This window comes from Rattus norvegicus, chromosome 17, assembly GCF_021556685.1.
Source record: "Rattus norvegicus strain SHRSP/BbbUtx chromosome 17, alternate assembly SHRSP_T2T, whole genome shotgun sequence".
Taxonomy (NCBI): domain Eukaryota; kingdom Metazoa; phylum Chordata; class Mammalia; order Rodentia; family Muridae; genus Rattus; species Rattus norvegicus.
The window spans coordinates 18,217,790-18,236,408 of record NC_141550.1 but is presented as its reverse complement, the minus strand read 5'-3'; the positions used below and the strand labels follow the sequence as shown (position 1 = coordinate 18,236,408).

Here is an 18,619-nt window from a genome sequence, read left to right as displayed (position 1 = left end):
CTCACCCTTCATACTCACTTACTTCCGAACAAAATAGATCATAGCTTACGCCTTGGTGCTGCCAAAAGCCCCATCCTACCTTGAAGGGGAATCAGTTTAAGATCAAGCCAATCAGAGAAGAGCAAAAACAACTGGGAGGAGAAAAAGCCAATCAGAGAAGAGTAAAAACAGCTGGGAGGAGAAAAAGCCAATCAGAGAAGAGCAAAAACTGCTGGGAGGAGACATTATTTGGTTACAGTATGACCTCATGTTAATTGCCTGAAGCAATGAGATGCTTCTGCAATTTCAAATCTTGGGATCCGAAGTTCTCTCTCATTTGCTACATAGTGCATTCGAGGCCAGCCTGGATACATAAGACCTTATCTAGTAAGAAAGGAAGGGATGAAGAAAGGAGGGAGACCGGGAAGGAAGAAGGAAGAGAAGGAAGGCAGGAAAGAAGAAAAGAGAAAAGGAGGAGGGAGGGAGGAAGGAAGAAAGGAAAGAAGGAAGGAAAAATTAAATATGATGGCATTTATTAAAGATAACCTGACATTATGTGTCGAAAGCTCTAAATATGGGTATACCCTTTAATGCAATACAGAAGCTTGTAAGAATGCATTCATCTAAGAAATAGTTGGCGCTGAACTTCAACAGTGGACACGACAACGTTCCTTATGGAACTGGCCTAAAGTCACAACCAAAGACGAATATAAAAGCCTTATTTATAAGGATACCGACCTACAGAATAATCCATAAGATAACATAAATACCCAACAAAATAAAAACGCATCAGTAAATCTTGGAGCACTGACATGTTAAAATGGCACTTAAAATGAGTTACAGAAGCCATTTTATGAAAAGATATAAGGTTTTTTTTTTCTTTTAAGCTGATGGCAGCCCTGAGTGTGTGGAGTGCAATGAACTGGTGTTTGTACACTGTCCTGTGTGTTATTTGTGCAGGAAAAGCCCAGAATCGATTGCTCTAAAATGTCAATAGTTATTCTAAGAAGAAGAATTGTGGGTGCATTTGATTTTCTCCTGTGTATATCTTGCTATCAATCTGTAATTTTCTAGCACAAATATGCCCTCCGATTGTTAGCAGAGAAAACATAGCTCTGGCAGGATGACCTTGACTAGTTTACATCAGAAAAGAAATAAATAAGGTTTAAGTACTAGCATTGGGTCGTCTCCTAAATCTCGGGTAGCCTTCATTCTAGGATTGGTACATTCGGCTCATCCCTATCCTTCAAATGAACCTTTCTTTTTGCTAGAGCCTTGCTTGTGGTGCTCAAGCGCTCTATCGCTGAGCTGCGCTCCTACTCCCCGATTTGTGCTACCCAATCGAGAAAACCAAACCCTCTTTGAGAGCTGGTCAACAACTGTCTGGATCCGGCCCCTCGTCTCCTGTCTCAGGACTCAAGGCTATTTCTACCGCTCTGCCCTTTACTGAGACCACAGCAACATCACCGGGATAACTCTGTCATCAAGAGCGGTCATCCAATACATTTGGAGAGTTCCATCAGTGCCCTAAAAATAGCTTAGCAGCCTGGAGGCTCACTGTGTACCCGCTTGAAACTCAAGTGCGCCCTGAGTTGCAAAAGGGAAGACACACGGTGGGTAAAAATGCTTGGATTCTCTTCCTGGCCTTCCGAACTTAAACAAAAATCCAAGTGTGCCCCACGGTCGCAGCAAAGGGAGACTGTTTGCAAGGTTAAGTTAACAATGAACTCTCTTGTACCACCGGCTTTCATTTTAACTCTTGTCTGACCATTTAAATGGCCGCACCTTGCCTTCAGATGTGAAAAGCGCTTGACCTAAAATCAGTGCTGTGACTTCGATAGCTCTACGCCCGTTCATTTCAAGTCAGCTTACCAGCCTAGCTAAGGTGGAACCCAACAGGCCTAGATTTCTCCAAGATAGGGCTGTGCTGCCCGATTTCAGCTTCCAACTGCCTGGCCCACTTTGCGAGTGTGTTCTCTGGGACTCAGGATTACCCTCCAGCCCAGAGAAACAGGTACAACTAATTAGGGCTGTTCCAAAGACCAGAAAACCTGTGAGCCAGCCTCAGAATACTTACGGGAACTCAAAGGAAGACAGACCATTTTCAAATAACCCGGACAGGCTTACCTGAAGCAACATCACTTTATTTTCAAAAAATGCTAAGTAACTGGCTTAGACATTCTACAAGCAGTAAGTTCTCTCCAGAATATATTAGTTCATATCAAACATGGAACAGGGGTTTTATATCTTAAAGACAGTATTTTCAGTAAATATTTCTCTCTCTCTCTCTCTCTCTCTCTCTCTCTCTCTCTCTCTCTCTGTGTGTGTGTGTGTGTGTGTGTGTGGTGTGTGTTTTTCCCAGGGTATGGATAACTATGTGCACACAAAGGTTGACCTCCCAACCTTTAGCTCACCTTGGTTTTGTTTCCTTTTCAGGGTCTCTCTCTGGCTTGAAACTCACAAACTAGACTAAGCTAACCCCTCTAGTAGCTGGGATGGATCAAAACTTCACTCTATACTTCTGCACATGATTCTATAGCTGAGATGTGGGTCCTCCTTCTTTCTAGATAAGCACTATACAGACTGAACTAATCCCCTACACCCTGGTTTCCAGGAGATATTTCTTTAGTCCTGTAAGGCTCAGCATATGGTTTTAATGACCCGAAATGACAGCCAAGAGAGTGTCCCAATACTGGGGTAGATAACTGTCTAGGAGGAAAATTATGTTTCTCAACCTTCATGAAATATTAACATTTTTTTCCTCTTCAAAATTCTTATAAATACATGTAAGCCTGGAGTTGCCGTCCATGATTAATTAAAGAGGGAGTAGAGGAGGAAAGAGAAAAAAATGATAAAATGGGTATCCAACCTTTGCGTTTGGTTATGGCCTTTAACAGATAAAGATTTTGAACAACATGGATTGGTGAATTACTGTAAGTAGCTTACTGTAATAAAATGGTATCAATCCTGCCAAGGAGCGGTAAGCAAGGATTGGGGCCATCCACGTGCACTAATTTGGATATGACAAGCTTGGAACTTATTTATAACTTGTACAGTATTTTACTGCTCTTTCTCTCCAAAGAAGCACACATCATATTGCACAAGGCATGCGGGTATCCGTGTCTCCTCTGCCAAAAGCAGCCAGAAAGAGAAAAGAAGCTTTGCATACTGTTATTTCAAGTCTGAGTTTGCGATGGGCCATTGTACAGAAATATTTGGTACTTAATAATCTTGAGGTTTGGACTCAGATCCATTTGACAGCCCGGGGGGGATACATGGTTGGATGGCTTGGGTTCATAAAGTCACTAAGAGTGGATCTGGCCTTCGGAACTGTGTTTATCTTTGTATGGACGTGAAACCAAAGTCATAGCAAGCAATGAGCAGCTGAACGATGTCCTCTACTGACGTGGATTCAGAAAATAAATAATCACCATTCCTCCCACCCTCGTTCTCAGCAGCTCATGCCAGCTGATGAGGAACGCCTTGATTATTTCTGGAATTTCCAAAATGTTCAAATGCCCAAGTATCATCTTGTTCAAAATGAAATAATTTTAGACAAGAGTGTCAAAGGTACTTCAGTGGGGTCCCATAGGACTTAAGGGACTACTCTGTGTGTGTGTGTGTGTGTGACACACACACACACACACACACACACACACAGAGGCCAAAAGTTGACCAAGATGTGCCAGCATAGCTGGCTTTTAATGGTGATGCAGGGATTTGAACTCAGGTCCTAGCACTTGCATACCAAGCATTTTCCCACCAAGCTGGTTCCTCGGTCCTCAAAGGAAACGGTGTATTTCCTTCCCAAGGCTGAGCTCTAGGATTCGGCCTCTGCCACAGTGGGGTAAAAACTTCCTCCTACCTCCCTCCATTTTGCCTAGTGACCACCATCCAAATGGCTGGATGCATTCCCAGACACTCTCTTTCTCTGCAGTACTGGGCTGGCTTCTTACCCATGTAGGAAGAAACAAGCCAGCCAATGTCACACAGTGTCTGAGACGTCTTGGTAGACACCTCCCCTCTCAGAGGCTTTTGCCTGCACTTCAGTGAAGTACTATAATTGTTAGATGACACTGTAAGATAATATTAACTATTAAAAAGCCTGCCTCTTACATTTCAGGGTCTGCTATTTTACTTTTAAAAATTACTTCATCATCCCAGCACAGAAGTCCCTTCTGAACTAGTACTTTACTTAAACAGTGGAAAAATTTTTATATTTTCACATTGGGGTCGGCATCTAAAACAGTGGTTCTCAGCCTGTGGGTTGTGACCTCTAAAGACCATTGGAAAACATAGAAACTCCGTTACTATTCATAACGCTGGTAAAATTACAATTAAGAAGTAGCGACGAAAATAGTTTAATGGTTGGAGGGTCACCACAACATGGGGAGCTGTATTGAAGGGTCAACACTTCATATAAAATAGTCACATTGTAAATTACTTAATTTTTCTCACCTGAATTAACCACAGATAGATTTCTTAATTTTCCTTAACTCTCACTGGGGATTCAAACCGACCGTGATAACCCCAGTCAGTCTCCCATGGAAATCAGCAAGATGAATTGAACATTTCCTACCAGGATATTCGCCAGTAATTCGCATTCACCTTTGCGAACACCACATTCTTCATCCGCTGGGGTTGACAGCTAAGGTGCCCTGGAAAGTAACTGGGGTATGTCTGTGGGGCTCTATCAGTTAACACACTGACCTGTTTAAAAGGAAATAAAAGGTGTAGCTCGGGGGCAATTAGTGTTGGTACTGCACTGGCCTCTCCAAGCAAAAACCGCTCGTGCAGTGAGATCAGAGAGTGGAATGTTCTGTTCACATTGAATACTTTCATCAGGGGCCTGGGGATCCAACTCAGCCAGCAGAGTGCTTACCTGGCAGGCAGGAAGCCCTGAGTTCCGTCCCAAAACATCCCATAAACCCAGAGAAGGGACACGTGCCTGCAATCGCAGCAGAATCAGGAGAATCAGAAGTTCAACTTCAAAGTCATCCTTATGATACACCGGAAGTTCAAGGACGGCCTAGGATACACAAGACCCTGTCTCAAAATAAGGGGGGTGGGGGTAGTATTTTATTCTAAACCTCAAATATGATTGGCTGGTTTCGAAGTGTCGTTAATTTAAAGCCCCATTGAGCAAAAGAAGCGGCAATGAGCTGGCTTGCATTGATAAATATACTACGTTTAGTGTATTCTACGTATGCTTTGAGATCTGCTGGTAGAAATCCATCCTTATGTAACAGTTCTCTTCCCTTTTAAAAGAAATCATACTTTTTACAATTATATCCGGATAAATAAATGAGGTCAATGCACTAAACGTTTTGTAATTCAAATAGAAGGAAATAGATTCTTTGCTTAGGAAAAAAAAAAAAAGACGGAGGTGGGAGCGACTTGTGTTGAGACAGACATTGTGCCCATCTTCCTGAATAACTAACTCAGGCAGGAAGCACAAATCCGATGATCGTAGGAGGTACAGTACTAATTCATGGTCCTCTGAAGTAGAAGGCACCCTTTGCTAGCTGTGAGCCATTAAAGCTAAAGTTTTTCTCAAGCACTCCCAAATGTTAAGGGTATTATTATTATTATTATTATTATTATTATTTTTTTTTTTTTAATTCTACATACACACCCGGGGGGGGGCAAGTGGACTCTACCTCTTGGTTTCTCACAGCACCAGCTTTTGGGGGCCAAGAAAACTTGACAGCTCTTCTCATGGTTCAGACCCCTAGAGGAGTCAGATTTCCTAGGTCCCAGGTGTTTGGGAGGGGACTGGCCTCTGTACAAATCACCCCAGGCCCCAGGGGACTCTCAAGTCAACTGGTCTTGCCACCCAGGCCTAGCGGGAAGGGCTCCGCGTGGTCCCTTTCAGAGAGTCCAGCAGCTCGCTCTGGGTCTCTCTGGGAGTCGCCAGGGGTCTTTGCGACTTTGACCGGTAGGAGCAGGCAACAACAGACAGAGCCAGGCGGCCTCCAGCCTTTTCCAACTCTGCCCCACCCAGCAACAGCGCCAGAGCCCTGGCCAGGCGACCCAGCGCCGCGCGGCGCGCGGGGAGAGAAGCAGCTGTTCCCAACAGCTGGGGGGCGGCGGCGCCGGGCGCCCCAGGTGCTGTCCCGGCCAATCGCAGGCGTCCAGCCCGCCCCCTCCCCAGCCGGGCGTCGACCCCCGGGCCGCTGGGGAAAAAGGAGCAGAGGGTTGGAGAGCGGTCCTCAGTCCGCACTGGTGTGGCAGCTCCTAAGCAGGAGGGACGGTCCCCAGCCCGAGCCGGGCCCAGCACCGCGCCCCCAGCTGCCACCTCCGCGCCCCCGGGACAAGGTAGCCTCTGAGCCAACCCCTTTCCCACCCCAGCCACTCGATTTTCTGAGAAAGGAACATCTACCTCTTTTGGACTTGGAGACCGCCACCCTCTCTGCATTTAAGGGGAAAATTTTTTTTTTTTTTACTTCCACGCGGGGTGAGTGCAAAAGGCTTGCACAATCCGCGGCTACGGAGCTGGTTACCCGGACGATCGGGAAGGTCTGGACAGTGACCGGCCGCGGGGACTGGAGTAGAGAGCCCGGGCGAGTGTTGGGAACAGCGGGCCACTTGGGAAGCCGCGCGCCCAGCGCCCACGCCGCTCCCTCGCCCCCGCGCGCGCCCTCGGCCCCCGGCGGCCGCCGCGCGCTGCGGGAGACGCGGAGCCCGAGGACCAGGCGCAGCCGCAGCCGCAGCCGGAGCCCGAGCCGCGGGGCGGGCGCGAAGATGCACACCACCCAGAAGGACACGACGTACACCAAGATCTTCGTGGGAGGGCTGCCCTACCACACCACCGACGCCAGCCTGCGCAAGTACTTCGAGGTCTTCGGAGACATCGAGGAGGCTGTGGTCATCACCGACCGGCAGACGGGCAAGTCCCGGGGCTACGGATTTGTAAGTTATGCGGAAGGAGGACTCTCGGGATGGGTGGGGAGCAACTAAGAGAGGTCCTGGAGAGGCGATAAAAGACAGGCCAGGAGGGAGCGAGTGGCCCCAGGCCTTAGGAAAGCATAGCATGGGGTAAGGGGCTCTGTGCGACCTCGCGGGGCGCCCCCTTCACTCGGAGCTGAGCTGAAACTTTAAGTGTGATGGGGTTTGGGGAACCGAGGGACTGTGGCTGCATCGTGGGGTACCGAGAGGACCTCCGAGAGCCAGATGGAAGGAGAGCCAGATCTGGGATGCAGAGTTGGGAGGGAAGAAACAGCCCCTCGCTGTGGCATTTCTGGGTTGGAGGCTGGTTGTTAAGTGAGCTGGTGCTTTGTTTAAAAAAAAAAAAGGAAGAAAAACCGTGTGTGTGTGTGTGTGTGTGTGTGTGTTGTAGTGTTCACCCCCCCCCCTCAACCTCCAGCCCGGTAAGAAGAGACATCCGGGAGGTCTAGAGCTATCCACCCCCCTCCTTTTCACACCACTACCTTTTAAATTGCAAAGGTAGATTCTAAAAGGAAGAGCTGCGCCCCTGAGTGTTTGCCTAACTGAAACAGTGCGTTAAGCTTTCTGGAGATTTAAAGGGGCAAATTCATCTGCCCAAAAACCTGAGAACGCTGGGGCAGGACAATTGCTATTGTCACTAAAGAGTGTTTGCCTCTTGGGAGCTACCGGTTGGTTTGGGGCTGGACTTTGTTTAAAGCCCACAGTACCTCTGGGGCCCGGGTGGGACCGTAAAGGGTAAATCTACATGCGAATTCAGAATGGTGGCTTCCAAATCTCTTTTAGGGCCCACATTAGCATCTTTAAGACTTTGGGTGGGGGCGGAGGGGGGGTCCTTCCTTTCTTCTTTCTGCTTATTGTCACTTTTTTTTAAGGCAGAGAATGAAGGGTTAATGTTCCAACTGCCCCCCTCCCCCCAAATAGGAAGGGAAGCCAACTTCAATACTTTTCCTTCAGGGGTTAACTGAGGGCTCTGTGTGTCTGTCTGTCTGTCTATGTTGCTAAGGTCACCATGGCTGACCGCGCTGCTGCTGAAAGAGCCTGTAAGGATCCTAACCCCATCATCGATGGTAGGAAGGCCAATGTGAATCTGGCGTACTTGGGAGCCAAACCAAGAATCATGCAGCCAGGTGAGCAACGCCCTCCTCCCCTCCCCCCTGCCAACTCTTCACCCATTGGCAGACAGATCCCACCACCTCCCCAGCCCAGAAACACCAGCTTCCTGCGAGCCCCACGGTTGTGTTTGGTAAAACTTGAGCCTTGCCTGGTTATTCCACCGCAGCATTAAATATGCATGAGCATAGTAAGTATGCCTCTGGGTACTTGAGATGTGTCTACTAAAATAGATCTCAGGGTCCAGAGAGCCTGCCCTCAAAAGTTAATTCGTGTGTTTCCTATATAGTGAAAGGTATTTCTGACAGCGCTCAAGCTATCCAGTTTTCACTAGCCACTTGTGGCTGAAAAGGTACACTATGTGGTTGGGCTTTGTCATCTCCAGCCAGTGCGATCCAGGCCAGGGACGCTGTGCTCAGAGCATGAGTGGTCTGAACCCTGACCTGAGAGAAGCATGGCACATATTTTCATATAAAATCACAGAGTACCAGCGACCAAATACACATTGGAAGACTCCGCCTTCTCAGCTTACATTTCGGTGTTCTGCTTCGTCTTTAGTGACTTCTACCTGGGGATGAGAAGTAATTTGCTAAGATCTCCATAGCTGTTGGTTTACAATGGGATATGGCGTTGTCTATGAGGAAGTCTGTTGTATTATTTGGGAATGTTCTTCACATTTACTGAAAATAATTCACTCGGGGATTGAGCAAATGACTCGATTCCCTAGGCAAGCAACTTCGTTGACTAAATCTCGTGTGCTTTACACAAAGCCTTTCTGGCGGAAGTTTAGAAGAGAGCTTGACATTTCTCTTCAGGAGCTCGGTTGTCAGAAAGGGACTTCATGGAGAAATACCCACGAACATTCAAAACTCTGTCTTTCTAAAACATCTTCTCTAGAAAACTATAAGAATAGTACGTGTACTGTTCTTAAAAGAGCGATGGGGAATTTCGTTTTTATAGAATTTTAATACTATAAAACCGTAAAGTGAAAAATGTACTTTTCAAGGCATGGAAATGTTCCAAATTTCTTCTTCTTTTCCCTATTTTTTTTTTTTTGTTTGTGGGTGAGTTGGAACTGTAGGAATATTCGTGAATTTAACTTCATTGTTGTTCTTGGGTCTCTAAATATTTTCAAATCTTTTTTATGTCTGTTAAGTAAACCTTGCAGAATTTTTTTTTTAAGTTTTCCAATCTTAGTCTGGTCAAATGTTTACTTAGGATGAATGATGACGTTTATAAAACATATCTATTTTTCATACATAAAGAACCGTTTCATAGGAGTGGTTCTTTTTAAACCACAAATTGTGATTGTAATTCCTTTGTAGGAATAATAAGAAGTCCCTACCTGTGCACAAATGGGAATTGTGGTGTGTTTTATTGCTAGGTTTTGCCTTTGGCGTTCAACAACTTCACCCGGCCCTTATCCAGAGACCTTTTGGGTAAGTCAATTCACCAAGCCCTCCAAAGTTACAACACGGTCACCATTTGTTTCCCTGCCTCTTTGTTATAAACAGACGAGGTCGATATGTCACAGAAGTTCCGGGGTTTTACATATTTATATATGCTCATGTATTTTTTTTAATGCTGATACTATAAATATTTTTAGATGAGTCAAGTTATCTGACCAAGTATGCAGTCTCCAAACCAGCCAAATGTTGGGCTTAGGATTAAACAAAACAAAACAAAACAAAACAAAAAAAAAAAATCCAAAACTACCAGGTATGACTTGTGCACAAGACAACGTGTCCCGTCGCCATTCCTGCTGTCAGCTTGACTCAATGTGATTTATCTCTTTCTAACCTGACAGGGCTCGTATACAGTTAAGCTAACTGATCAGAAGGATGCGGTGATGCAAGGTGGACTAGTTCTGTTTGGAGTTAAACTCTGTAACCAGTAGACTCAGACACACAAGCTCAGATGGTGATTAACCATGCATGGATGTTGGTGGTGCTGTCTTTTATCTTTCACTCTAGTCCATAGCCCTTCCGTGTGCTTTACTTTTATTTATTACAGTCATGAAGTGGTGTTGATAGCTAAACTGTGTGCTTTGACTTAATTGAACAGAGCTGTAGTGAGTGTTTTCTTTTTCTTGGGGAAGGGGCTCTTTGCCGTTTGAGTTTGGTGGTGGTGGTGAGCAGTGTTGACCTTTTGACTTTGCCATGGGGAGCAAAGGGCATTTTCCCCCCCTCTCTCCTGCTTTTAAGCTATTAGCCTGTGACTTCCATTTAACATTTTTTTTGTAGTGAGTGCTAAATCGTGTGATTTCTCTCCGTAAGAATACGGACTCACTGCTTGCATGTTGTAAGTCTCCGTTTTCCGGGAAGGGGCTTTCATTTCGCAATGTATGTCTATCGCCAGGTCTTCTGATAAAAGTTTCACGAGCTCTATTCAGATTTTATTAACACTCACCAGTTTGGGCTTTCCCACCCCCTTAATTTTGTCTGGTTTCTGTTTTGAGCAGCACAGTACTAACTCCCACCTTTGGACCTAACAGGTGGACAACCTGCCCACATTCATGTTTCCTTTGGGTCCTGTTATTACCAGCCCCTTAAGTCCCCAGTGCCATTACATTGAGCATGACCCAGGAGGAAGGCCAGCATCAGTTTATCCCGGATATTAGAGTCTGTTTCCTCCATCTTCTACCTGATCAATATTGTTGTAACTCTTAATTCTTTTCTGAATATCCAAGCTCGTTAAAGAATTTTATGGCCATCCCAGCTTAATTCCTAAAGATCTCCGTGTGTCACCTAGAAGGCTAGAATCTATCTTCACAGATATATACCTACTGTAAGCATCTCCTCATATAGGCTAACCAAAAAAAAAAAAAGTCGTAAGTTGATGAGAAGAAGCCAGCCCTATTCCTACAGACATTTTCTTATTACCTTCTTATTATTTTGATCTATCAGTAACTCATTTCTTAAAGACATCTGCAGCTTTTGAAAAAGCTGCAGTTAAGTATAGCTATGTATCAGAGCCCCTTCCAAGCCAACTTAGACAAGGACAAGCAATGAGTTGATTGAGTCACAGTCCCTCCATCTCTCCTTTCTCTTCTTCCCTCCTCCCCTCCCTCCCCGCTCCCTCCACCATTACTTCGCCAGTGTGGACTATCAGCCAACTTGAGACTATGGAAGAAAACTTACATCTGACGGTGTAATTGTGGGCTTAGTCCTGACCTCCCGGGCATCAGTGATGAGTGTAAAACCACAGCAATTAACCACTGTTCTTATGTGCCCATTACTTTGTGAAAAGAAGCTGTGTCTTCATTTGAAGGGAAGCAAAAGGTGGCAGGGCAGCCAAGAATCACTCATTGAGAAGTCACTTGGCATCGGTTCCAGTTTAAGAGGAATTCAGAATCCCCCCCCCCAAAAAAATAGATTGGGAGAATGGGACAAGCCCATGAGGAGGAGAGTAGATTTGAAGTGGATGAGGGCACTGGGTCTATCTGAAAGGTGTGTGCTGGGATGAACAAGCAGAGAGGTGCAGTGTGCAGACAAACTACAGTGCACTCATGCTAGCCGGATATATCTGGCCTGGCTGTGGCAGTCCCTCTGGATCCTTGATAGCAAGAAAGTAACACAAAGACGAGAGAACCGCCAGGCGATGTGTATTGCACGGGAATTTTAAACCAAGTGTGTTTGTATAATAACCTTTTGTTCCTCTCTTCTGATATTAACTGTCTTCATGATGAATGGTGATTGTTACTGCGTGCATAAATTGTTTGAACTTGAGACTCAAGTTGAACTTGAGATTCGAAACAGATAGCATTCCAGGTAGACCAAGTAAGGTTTCTCTTTTCTTTCTTGAGTGGTTCTTAGCACTGCCCTGATTCCAAGTCTGTAACCAACAAATCACACCTGGTCACCCTAAACACTCTCTGACTGCCATATGTTCTTATTTTAGACTTGCCTGGAAGCAAGCTTGAGAGTTTTTAACACTGTCCTTGTTTGAAAGGCTAGTGAAGGGACTCTTCGTTTTCTGCAGTCCTTAAATGGCCCCTGGGTTACCTAAGGTCTTTAGAGACAAACACATTAGTTGAAAGGACTTCGGAGTTAGCAGAGAGCAGATATGGATGTACTTGTGGGCCTCTCTGTTTGAAAGAAGTATTTTCTTGTCACAGCTCTGGAAAGGAGATGCTGCAGCTTTGTCCAGTACAGATTCAGGGTTGGTTTACACGAAGTTAACCATACACTTAAGCCTTGACTGAGCCCTCATTTCAGTGTCTAGCTGTCTGCCATAGGTGAGCTGGTGTACTACACACGCAGACCTGGTAAGAGTACACTATGTGAATTCTGCCATTTAATTCTTACGATGAGCATTTGAAAGAGATGCTGTTAAGGCCCTTTCTTGAAAATAAACAAGACAAGTGCAGACAGGTTAATGAGCCTCCCGTTGATCCCAAAACCTCCGGATGTGTTAGAATGTGAGTCCAAGTTCAGAGTCATGGTCTGCCTCACCTTGGAAGCTGTGTCCATTCCTGGATGTTAAGCGAAGGCCAGAAAAGGGATAATGCCACCGTCTCATCACCTACCAATAAAATAATCAGTGATGGGAAGGGCATCAGACAAAAGGAGAGAGACAGCAGATGAGTGGGTCTCAAGGAAGCCTCCATGAAGAAGATGAGTTAGATCTTGGAAGGAGGGTGAAAACGGGGAGCTGTGTTATTAGAGCATCTACCGTACTGTCCACTGGAGATTCCTCCCATGGAGAACTTCCATGTACAGCAACTCTGGGCTGGAAAACTCCAATCTCATTCACATAGGAACGCCATGAGATTAAGAGTAGAGTTCCAAAAGTTCAAGCACACCAAGGGCTAGATCTAGGGTAGATGAATAGGGGAGGTAGAGACTGGGGGAGGGTTAATATCTTGAGTGACGCAGAGATGGCCATGTGCTAAAGTGAGATCTGGTGATGGGTGGCACGTCCAGGAAATAGTAAGATGGCTTGCTGACCGGGGTCTAAAAACAGTTTAAATATCTACATATTTACATGTATATTTATTTACATATCTATATATATGGCATTTTGGAGATAGTAGCAACAAAAGGCCCAAAAATGGTTTGTGTGGTATTAGGGATCACTCTTAACGGGCAACTGGATGAAGTGCAGAGTTAGTCAAGAGTCTGCGAAATAGACTGGAAGACTGTTATTGCTTTGAAAGTCATAGAGCCTAGCCTGGCCTGGTGGCACACGATGGGAAACCAGAACTCTGGAGGCTGAGGCAGGATGACCTTAAATTTGAAGTAGGCCTGGGCTACCTAAAGAGATCTTGTCAAAAGGAAGGGAGGAAGGGAAGGAGGGAGGAAGGGAGGGAGGGAGGGAGGGAGGAAGGAAGGAAGGAAGGAAGGAAGGAAGGAAGGAAGGAAGGAAATCAAGAGAGATATTAGGGAGACCTAAAGGAATGGAAGTAGGAGGAAAATGTAGTCAGTTTTCTTTACTCACCTGCGGTGTTCACTTGGTTCTTGAGCTTTGTAGCTGCTTGGTGTAAATTCTGTAGTGAACTAAAGGGCTGGAGGTTGGTAGAATTCTAGTAGGAGGGGCATTCCAAGACTGCCTTACTCGGTTTATTAGACGACTGAAAGAACTCCCAAGACACCGCTCTGCTCTGCTGCCTTCTCCCTGAACTGAGACATGGGAGTCTCTCCAGGGTCCTCTGGGACACGACTCTCTAGGGTCCCGTGGGCTCCCTTTCTCTATGATCTTTTAAAGGCCCCAGGTCTTCCTTTGCCTTTCAGACATCTTCCTCACCCTTGCCAGCCTTCGAGTAGGACTCTGATCTTCCAGAAAAACAAATTACGTTCTCATCGAGTGGCTCTGCCCAATCAGAAGTAGTCATTCATATAAATACAGGGACAGTAACTCTTGAAGCAGTACTCTCTCTGCTTTAAAACATCCCTCCATCTCTCTCTTTATCTTGACCTTTTTTGGGGGGGAAGGGGAGAGGAGTGAGGTGGCTCCTTTGAGCTACTCCATTATTTGAAAATGCAAACCTATCAACCAACAGGCTGTCCTCAGAACATCGGAGGCACAAAGGGTTAATGTCTCTGTATCAGTGAGGTTCAGACTAGCTGCCTTTGGAACTGATAGATGTTTCACTTTGGCCTTATAAAGACATTTTATCCGCTGGAAACCCTTGTCGCATGACAGGATCAAAAATAGCCCAGCTGCAGCCTCTGCTGTCCGTCACCACATGTAAACTGGCAGGAGAGGAGGCTCTCTTAGCTGCGTCTGCACATTGTGGACCCATCGGCTCTGGGGACAGTGCTTTCCACAGCCACACCTGTCACCAAGGGTGAGCCAGTCACCTGATGTGCCACAGAGCTCTGAATGTGTGCATGACCATGCACGGCGCCTGGTTTCTGACATACAGTTAAGAACATCTCTTAAGTGTCCTCAGAAACACTTGGTGACAGGGTTTCTGCTGGCACTGGGAAAGAGCTACAATTCTAGTAAAATCAAATGTATTTTTATCTCAGGGAAGACAGAGTTCACCACCCTCTCCGATAAAGTCATCTTTTCCATAGATTTTCTTAACAAGTGATTCCATAGAATTCTAGAGACCAAAAAGGAAAAAAAGAAAGAAATCAATCTTGTGTTTTTGAAGAGCCTGAACGTGATGTTTTGTGTTCTTTAAAATTTGAAGATGGTTATCTGTGCTTGTGCTGCTAATAAGTTGGTCTTGTTGACAGCAAGATAGCATGCCTGTGTTCTATTTTTAGAAAAGATAGGGGGTTGAGAGGGAAATCCGTTTAAAGAAAGACGAAAATAAGTCAGATATCCGAGGTAGGGCTTTGAAAATGGGCGGTAAGGGGCTGCAAGAGGGGCAGCTGTGGTTGCCCCTCTTAGTTCGTAAACGAACCTCTTGTGATGTTTTTTTTAACCAACTTTTAAGAAAAGGCCTCGGGTCTGGCCTGTATGTGAGCTGTCAGTGCAGCACTTCAAATGATACTTGATTTTGTTACGTGTTCTTGGCTCTTCTCAGGGTGACCCATAACCATACAACACAACTGTACAAACCATTAACCGTCCGGGCGGATTGAAAACAGATAGGTTAATAAATCGATTTCTTCTGACACAGGCTAACGTGAGAGTTAGTGGGCGTACAGAGCACCATCTTTTGAGTCTCTGTTAAGTTCCTAGGCATTCGGTTGTATTTTTCCTGTCCGTAGCTTTTACACCGAGCTCATCAACCCCCAACTCCTTTCTGTCTGCCTTGAGTAGAGACAAGCTGGCTGCCCAATAGTCAAACAGGTTTGATTGACTGCTCTGTCCTGATTTTGGTGGTGGGGGGGGATCAAAGAGAGATCGGAAGTGTGCCGCACACCTCTTTGAGAGCCTCTGCCGGGACTGTTAATAGCATTTTGGTAGCTTCCCACAACAGCCTTTTGTGAAGCAAGTGAGCTGCACTACTGTCGTGTGAGGAGTGTGTCTGCTGTGCTTACCACACTTGTGAACCTTGAAACTCCTGGTTTGAGGGTTTTTTGGGTTTTTTTGTTGTTTTTGTTTTTTAATTTAATTTAATTTTGTCGCCTGCTTCTTTCATAATTATGATTTTTTTTAATCAGGGTGACTGAGGTTGCAGAGAAATTAATGTGTGCCGAGTCTGCCTAGCGATTTCAAATAGGGTTGCCATGATAGAGAATACTGGAGTCCACTCTCCCTTTAACGGCCAGGCCACCGCCCCCACAGAGCCGTGTCGGCTCGGACAACCTTCCAAGTCCCGTGTTCACGGCGTGGAGTTTTCTATTTGCTAGACATCACTTTTCTTAGATGAACTCTACCAAGCCTGTCTTAACAAGCACAGCCCTGGCTAATCGCGATTCATTTTCCAAACGTGGCGTGCATGCTTCTGCATGATTTCGAAGTCACAGTGAAAAATTCTTACCGGGGAGAATGTCATTCCATTGCCCGTTGATGAATTCCTCTCAAGGGAGCAATCCAACGGACCACCGAAGAGTACATATTATGGCAACCCTATGTTGATAGCAACCACTAAATTTAAGTTTGTCTCCATCTCTTGAGCAAAAGAGTTTCACAGGAGAGGACCGTCGCCTGACTTTGTTTCCCATTTCTTAACAGGATCCCCGCCCACTACGTCTACCCGCAGGCTTTTGTGCAGCCTGGAGTGGTCATTCCCCACGTCCAGCCCACGGCAGCTGCGGCTTCCACCACACCGTACATAGATTACACTGGAGCCGCCTACGCACAGTACTCGGCGGCGGCGGCTGCAGCCGCGGCGGCTGCTGCCTATGACCAGTACCCATATGCAGCATCGCCAGCTGCCACAGGCTATGTGACCACTGGGGGCTACAGCTATGCCGTCCAGCAGCCCATCACCGCTGCTGCGCCCGGAACGGCTGCTGCTGCGGCTGCGGCCGCTGCAGCCGCAGCAGCCTTCGGCCAGTATCAGCCTCAACAGCTGCAGACAGACCGAATGCAGTAGACCAGCCGTCTGATCCAAGTCAAAGGGGTTTCTCTTTCCCTCCCAGTTTCCCAGTTTTTAGTAGCTGATGAGAGAGTTAACGTTCACCTGATGGCTTTGAAGGGACAAGGCAAAGGTAGTGTGAGACAGAGGTGTTCCTTTTCTCGGTACTGCTGCAGATGGAAAGGGGAGGAACAGGAGGGCGAGAAACAGTTTTTGAAGTCAATCCCAAAGAGCCTGAGTTACACAGAATAGCCACTAGGACACGATGGCAGGGGTACCCATGGGACTTCACTTTTGTATGGGGATTTTTATTTTTTTTTGCTCTTTTTTATAGTATCAGGGAAGCAAACTGCCTTTTCCAAGTTAGAAAACGCTACGTGAATCTAGCTGAACCAGGGAATACGGAGTGCACAATATGTAGCTTGAATTACGTGTAAAAGTAGATTTTTGAAGAAAGAAACACCACAGCGGAAAGCACTGGTTGTCCTTCCTTTGCAGTGGTGACTGCGGCCTGCAGAACTCTGTCGAGGCGGGAGGTAGTGTTTGCGCTACCTCAAAAATGGGCATCGAACAATCAGTTTAGGGGCGTGATGGCGGGTATGGTGGCGGACAGGTACCAAAGCTATTTTCTCATCTGTCCCTGTGGACGAGTGGGGTTGTGGAGCCATTGATACTGCACCAGCCGCTCAGACAATCGATAGCACACACCGTTCGCAGGAAGAGTCCATCACTTGTACTCGTGGGAGGAGCTTGTGACATTATAATTCCCCTCCCCATCCCCTGTCACTCGGGGATGATCTCTTCTGCCAGTCGGGCTTTCACCACACCACTTGTCTTTCTATTTATTATCTAGACTAGAGGATTATGGGTAAAGACAGGCGGAGTTTGCAGATGCTCACCCCTTCGGGACTGTCTGAAGGACCTTTGTTTTCTTCCCGCCCCGCCCCCACTCCCCCCTTTTAAAATAATTTTACACTTTTTCGTATCTATTTCAGAGTCCTATTTAAAACTATTTATTAGTGACTACAGTACCTAAGACAGCAAGGTTCTTGACATTACAGTTCTTCGACGGTTGATGGTCTTGTACTTTATAATGTGCCTTAATAATAATCCTATTTAAGATATTTATTTTTTAAGTTTTACTATGCTGCACTCTAAAGGAAGGAACTTTAGAAGTGACACTGTAAAATTATGTATTCATCTCATGGCATAAGTTATTCAGTAGGTCTAGATGTAGCATATTAAATATTAACCTATTCAACTAAAGATGTTGGCTTTGGATTTATTTAAATTCTTATGTGCACTGTTCAGGTGGGTGCTCTTACCTGAACGAATTTGAGTTTAGTTTAGTCTTGAGTTGTTTTTTGTTTTGTTCTTTTTTTTCTTTTCTTTCTTTCTTTCTTTCTTTTTTTTTTTTTTTAAACAAGCTACGTCGCCGGTTCTGTGCTTCCTCGAATGTTTTCCCCCTGCAGATCTCATCTGCCGGGAACAGATGTTCCCACTTTCCTTGTGTAGTGTATGTAGTTTTAAAAGACGGCTTTATATTTTTTCCTTCTGAAAGTGTGATACTTGCAATTTTTACTCTTAAACTAAATTGAATACTATTTTACACTGTATTGGACTTTTATACTTGAAGAACTTCATACAAGGGACAACAGGTTAGCATTTTTATGGACTCTCCATTGTCACTGGATTTAAGTATTCCCGTACCAGACAGTGGTATGCAATGGAGGCGTGGCTCTCCTGTGCAAACTATTTATGTGTTGTGTATCTCGCTTTATAATGTTTCGGATCTTCTCATCTATTCACTTGTATTAAATATAATTTTTAAAAACTGCTGTTGCATTGGTTATTTCTAATTGGTTCTGTCTTAAATTGGTTTTCTCCTTTTGAGAGGGGCTGACTGAACTCACCGTGTAGCTAAGGATACCCTTGAATATTGATCCTCACACCCGCTGAGTGCTGGCAGTACCGGCGTGCAGCACCCCAAGCCTAGGGCTTCCCAAACGTGGGGTGAGCACTGTACCGTCTGAGCTACATTCCCAGTCCCCAGCCCTTTTTCTTTTGAACTACTATGATTAACCATTCCTCAATGGAAAACTTTTTCTGTGGACATAAAAATCTCTCAGAGGATGTACTCTTTGACCTTTAGAATAAATC

At 45.6% G+C, this 18,619-nt stretch overlaps 1 protein-coding gene and 1 long non-coding RNA gene across 6 annotated transcripts in view; one reads left to right on the top strand and one right to left on the bottom strand.

Moving 5' to 3' along the window:
- The window catches only part of LOC148000048 (uncharacterized), a 92,882-nt gene extending 79,074 nt beyond the window's left edge, over positions 1-13,808 (bottom strand). For 2 of the 3 annotated variants that reach the window (XR_015641517.1, XR_015641519.1), the window contains exons 1-2: positions 13,477-13,808; positions 12,492-12,561 (exon numbers count right to left, since the gene is read on the bottom strand). This is a non-coding gene — a long non-coding RNA (uncharacterized LOC148000048). Of the gene's footprint in view, positions 1-4,861; positions 5,009-12,491; positions 12,562-13,476 lie in introns of all 3 variants that reach the window. The other variant, XR_015641518.1, reaches the window with a different exon arrangement.
- Rbm24 (RNA binding motif protein 24) lies at positions 6,194-18,295 on the top strand. Of its 3 annotated transcripts, XR_015640986.1 has the most exons (5): positions 6,194-6,891; positions 7,931-8,054; positions 9,422-9,476; positions 9,845-9,957; positions 16,114-18,295. XR_015640986.1 is itself a non-coding variant. In NM_001191100.1 (4 exon segments), coding segments are annotated over 4 exon segments (711 nt in total). In that variant the 5' UTR covers positions 6,639-6,723; the 3' UTR covers positions 16,478-18,295.
- Positions 18,296-18,619: the final 324 nt, after the last annotated feature.

Bases quoted from the DNA above. Each gene is read 5' to 3' on its own strand.
- Rbm24 (XM_087591558.1), top strand. The intron at 9,477-16,113 runs GTAAGTCAATTC...ATTTCTTAACAG, and splicing joins CTTATCCAGAGACCTTTTGG to GATCCCCGCCCACTACGTCT.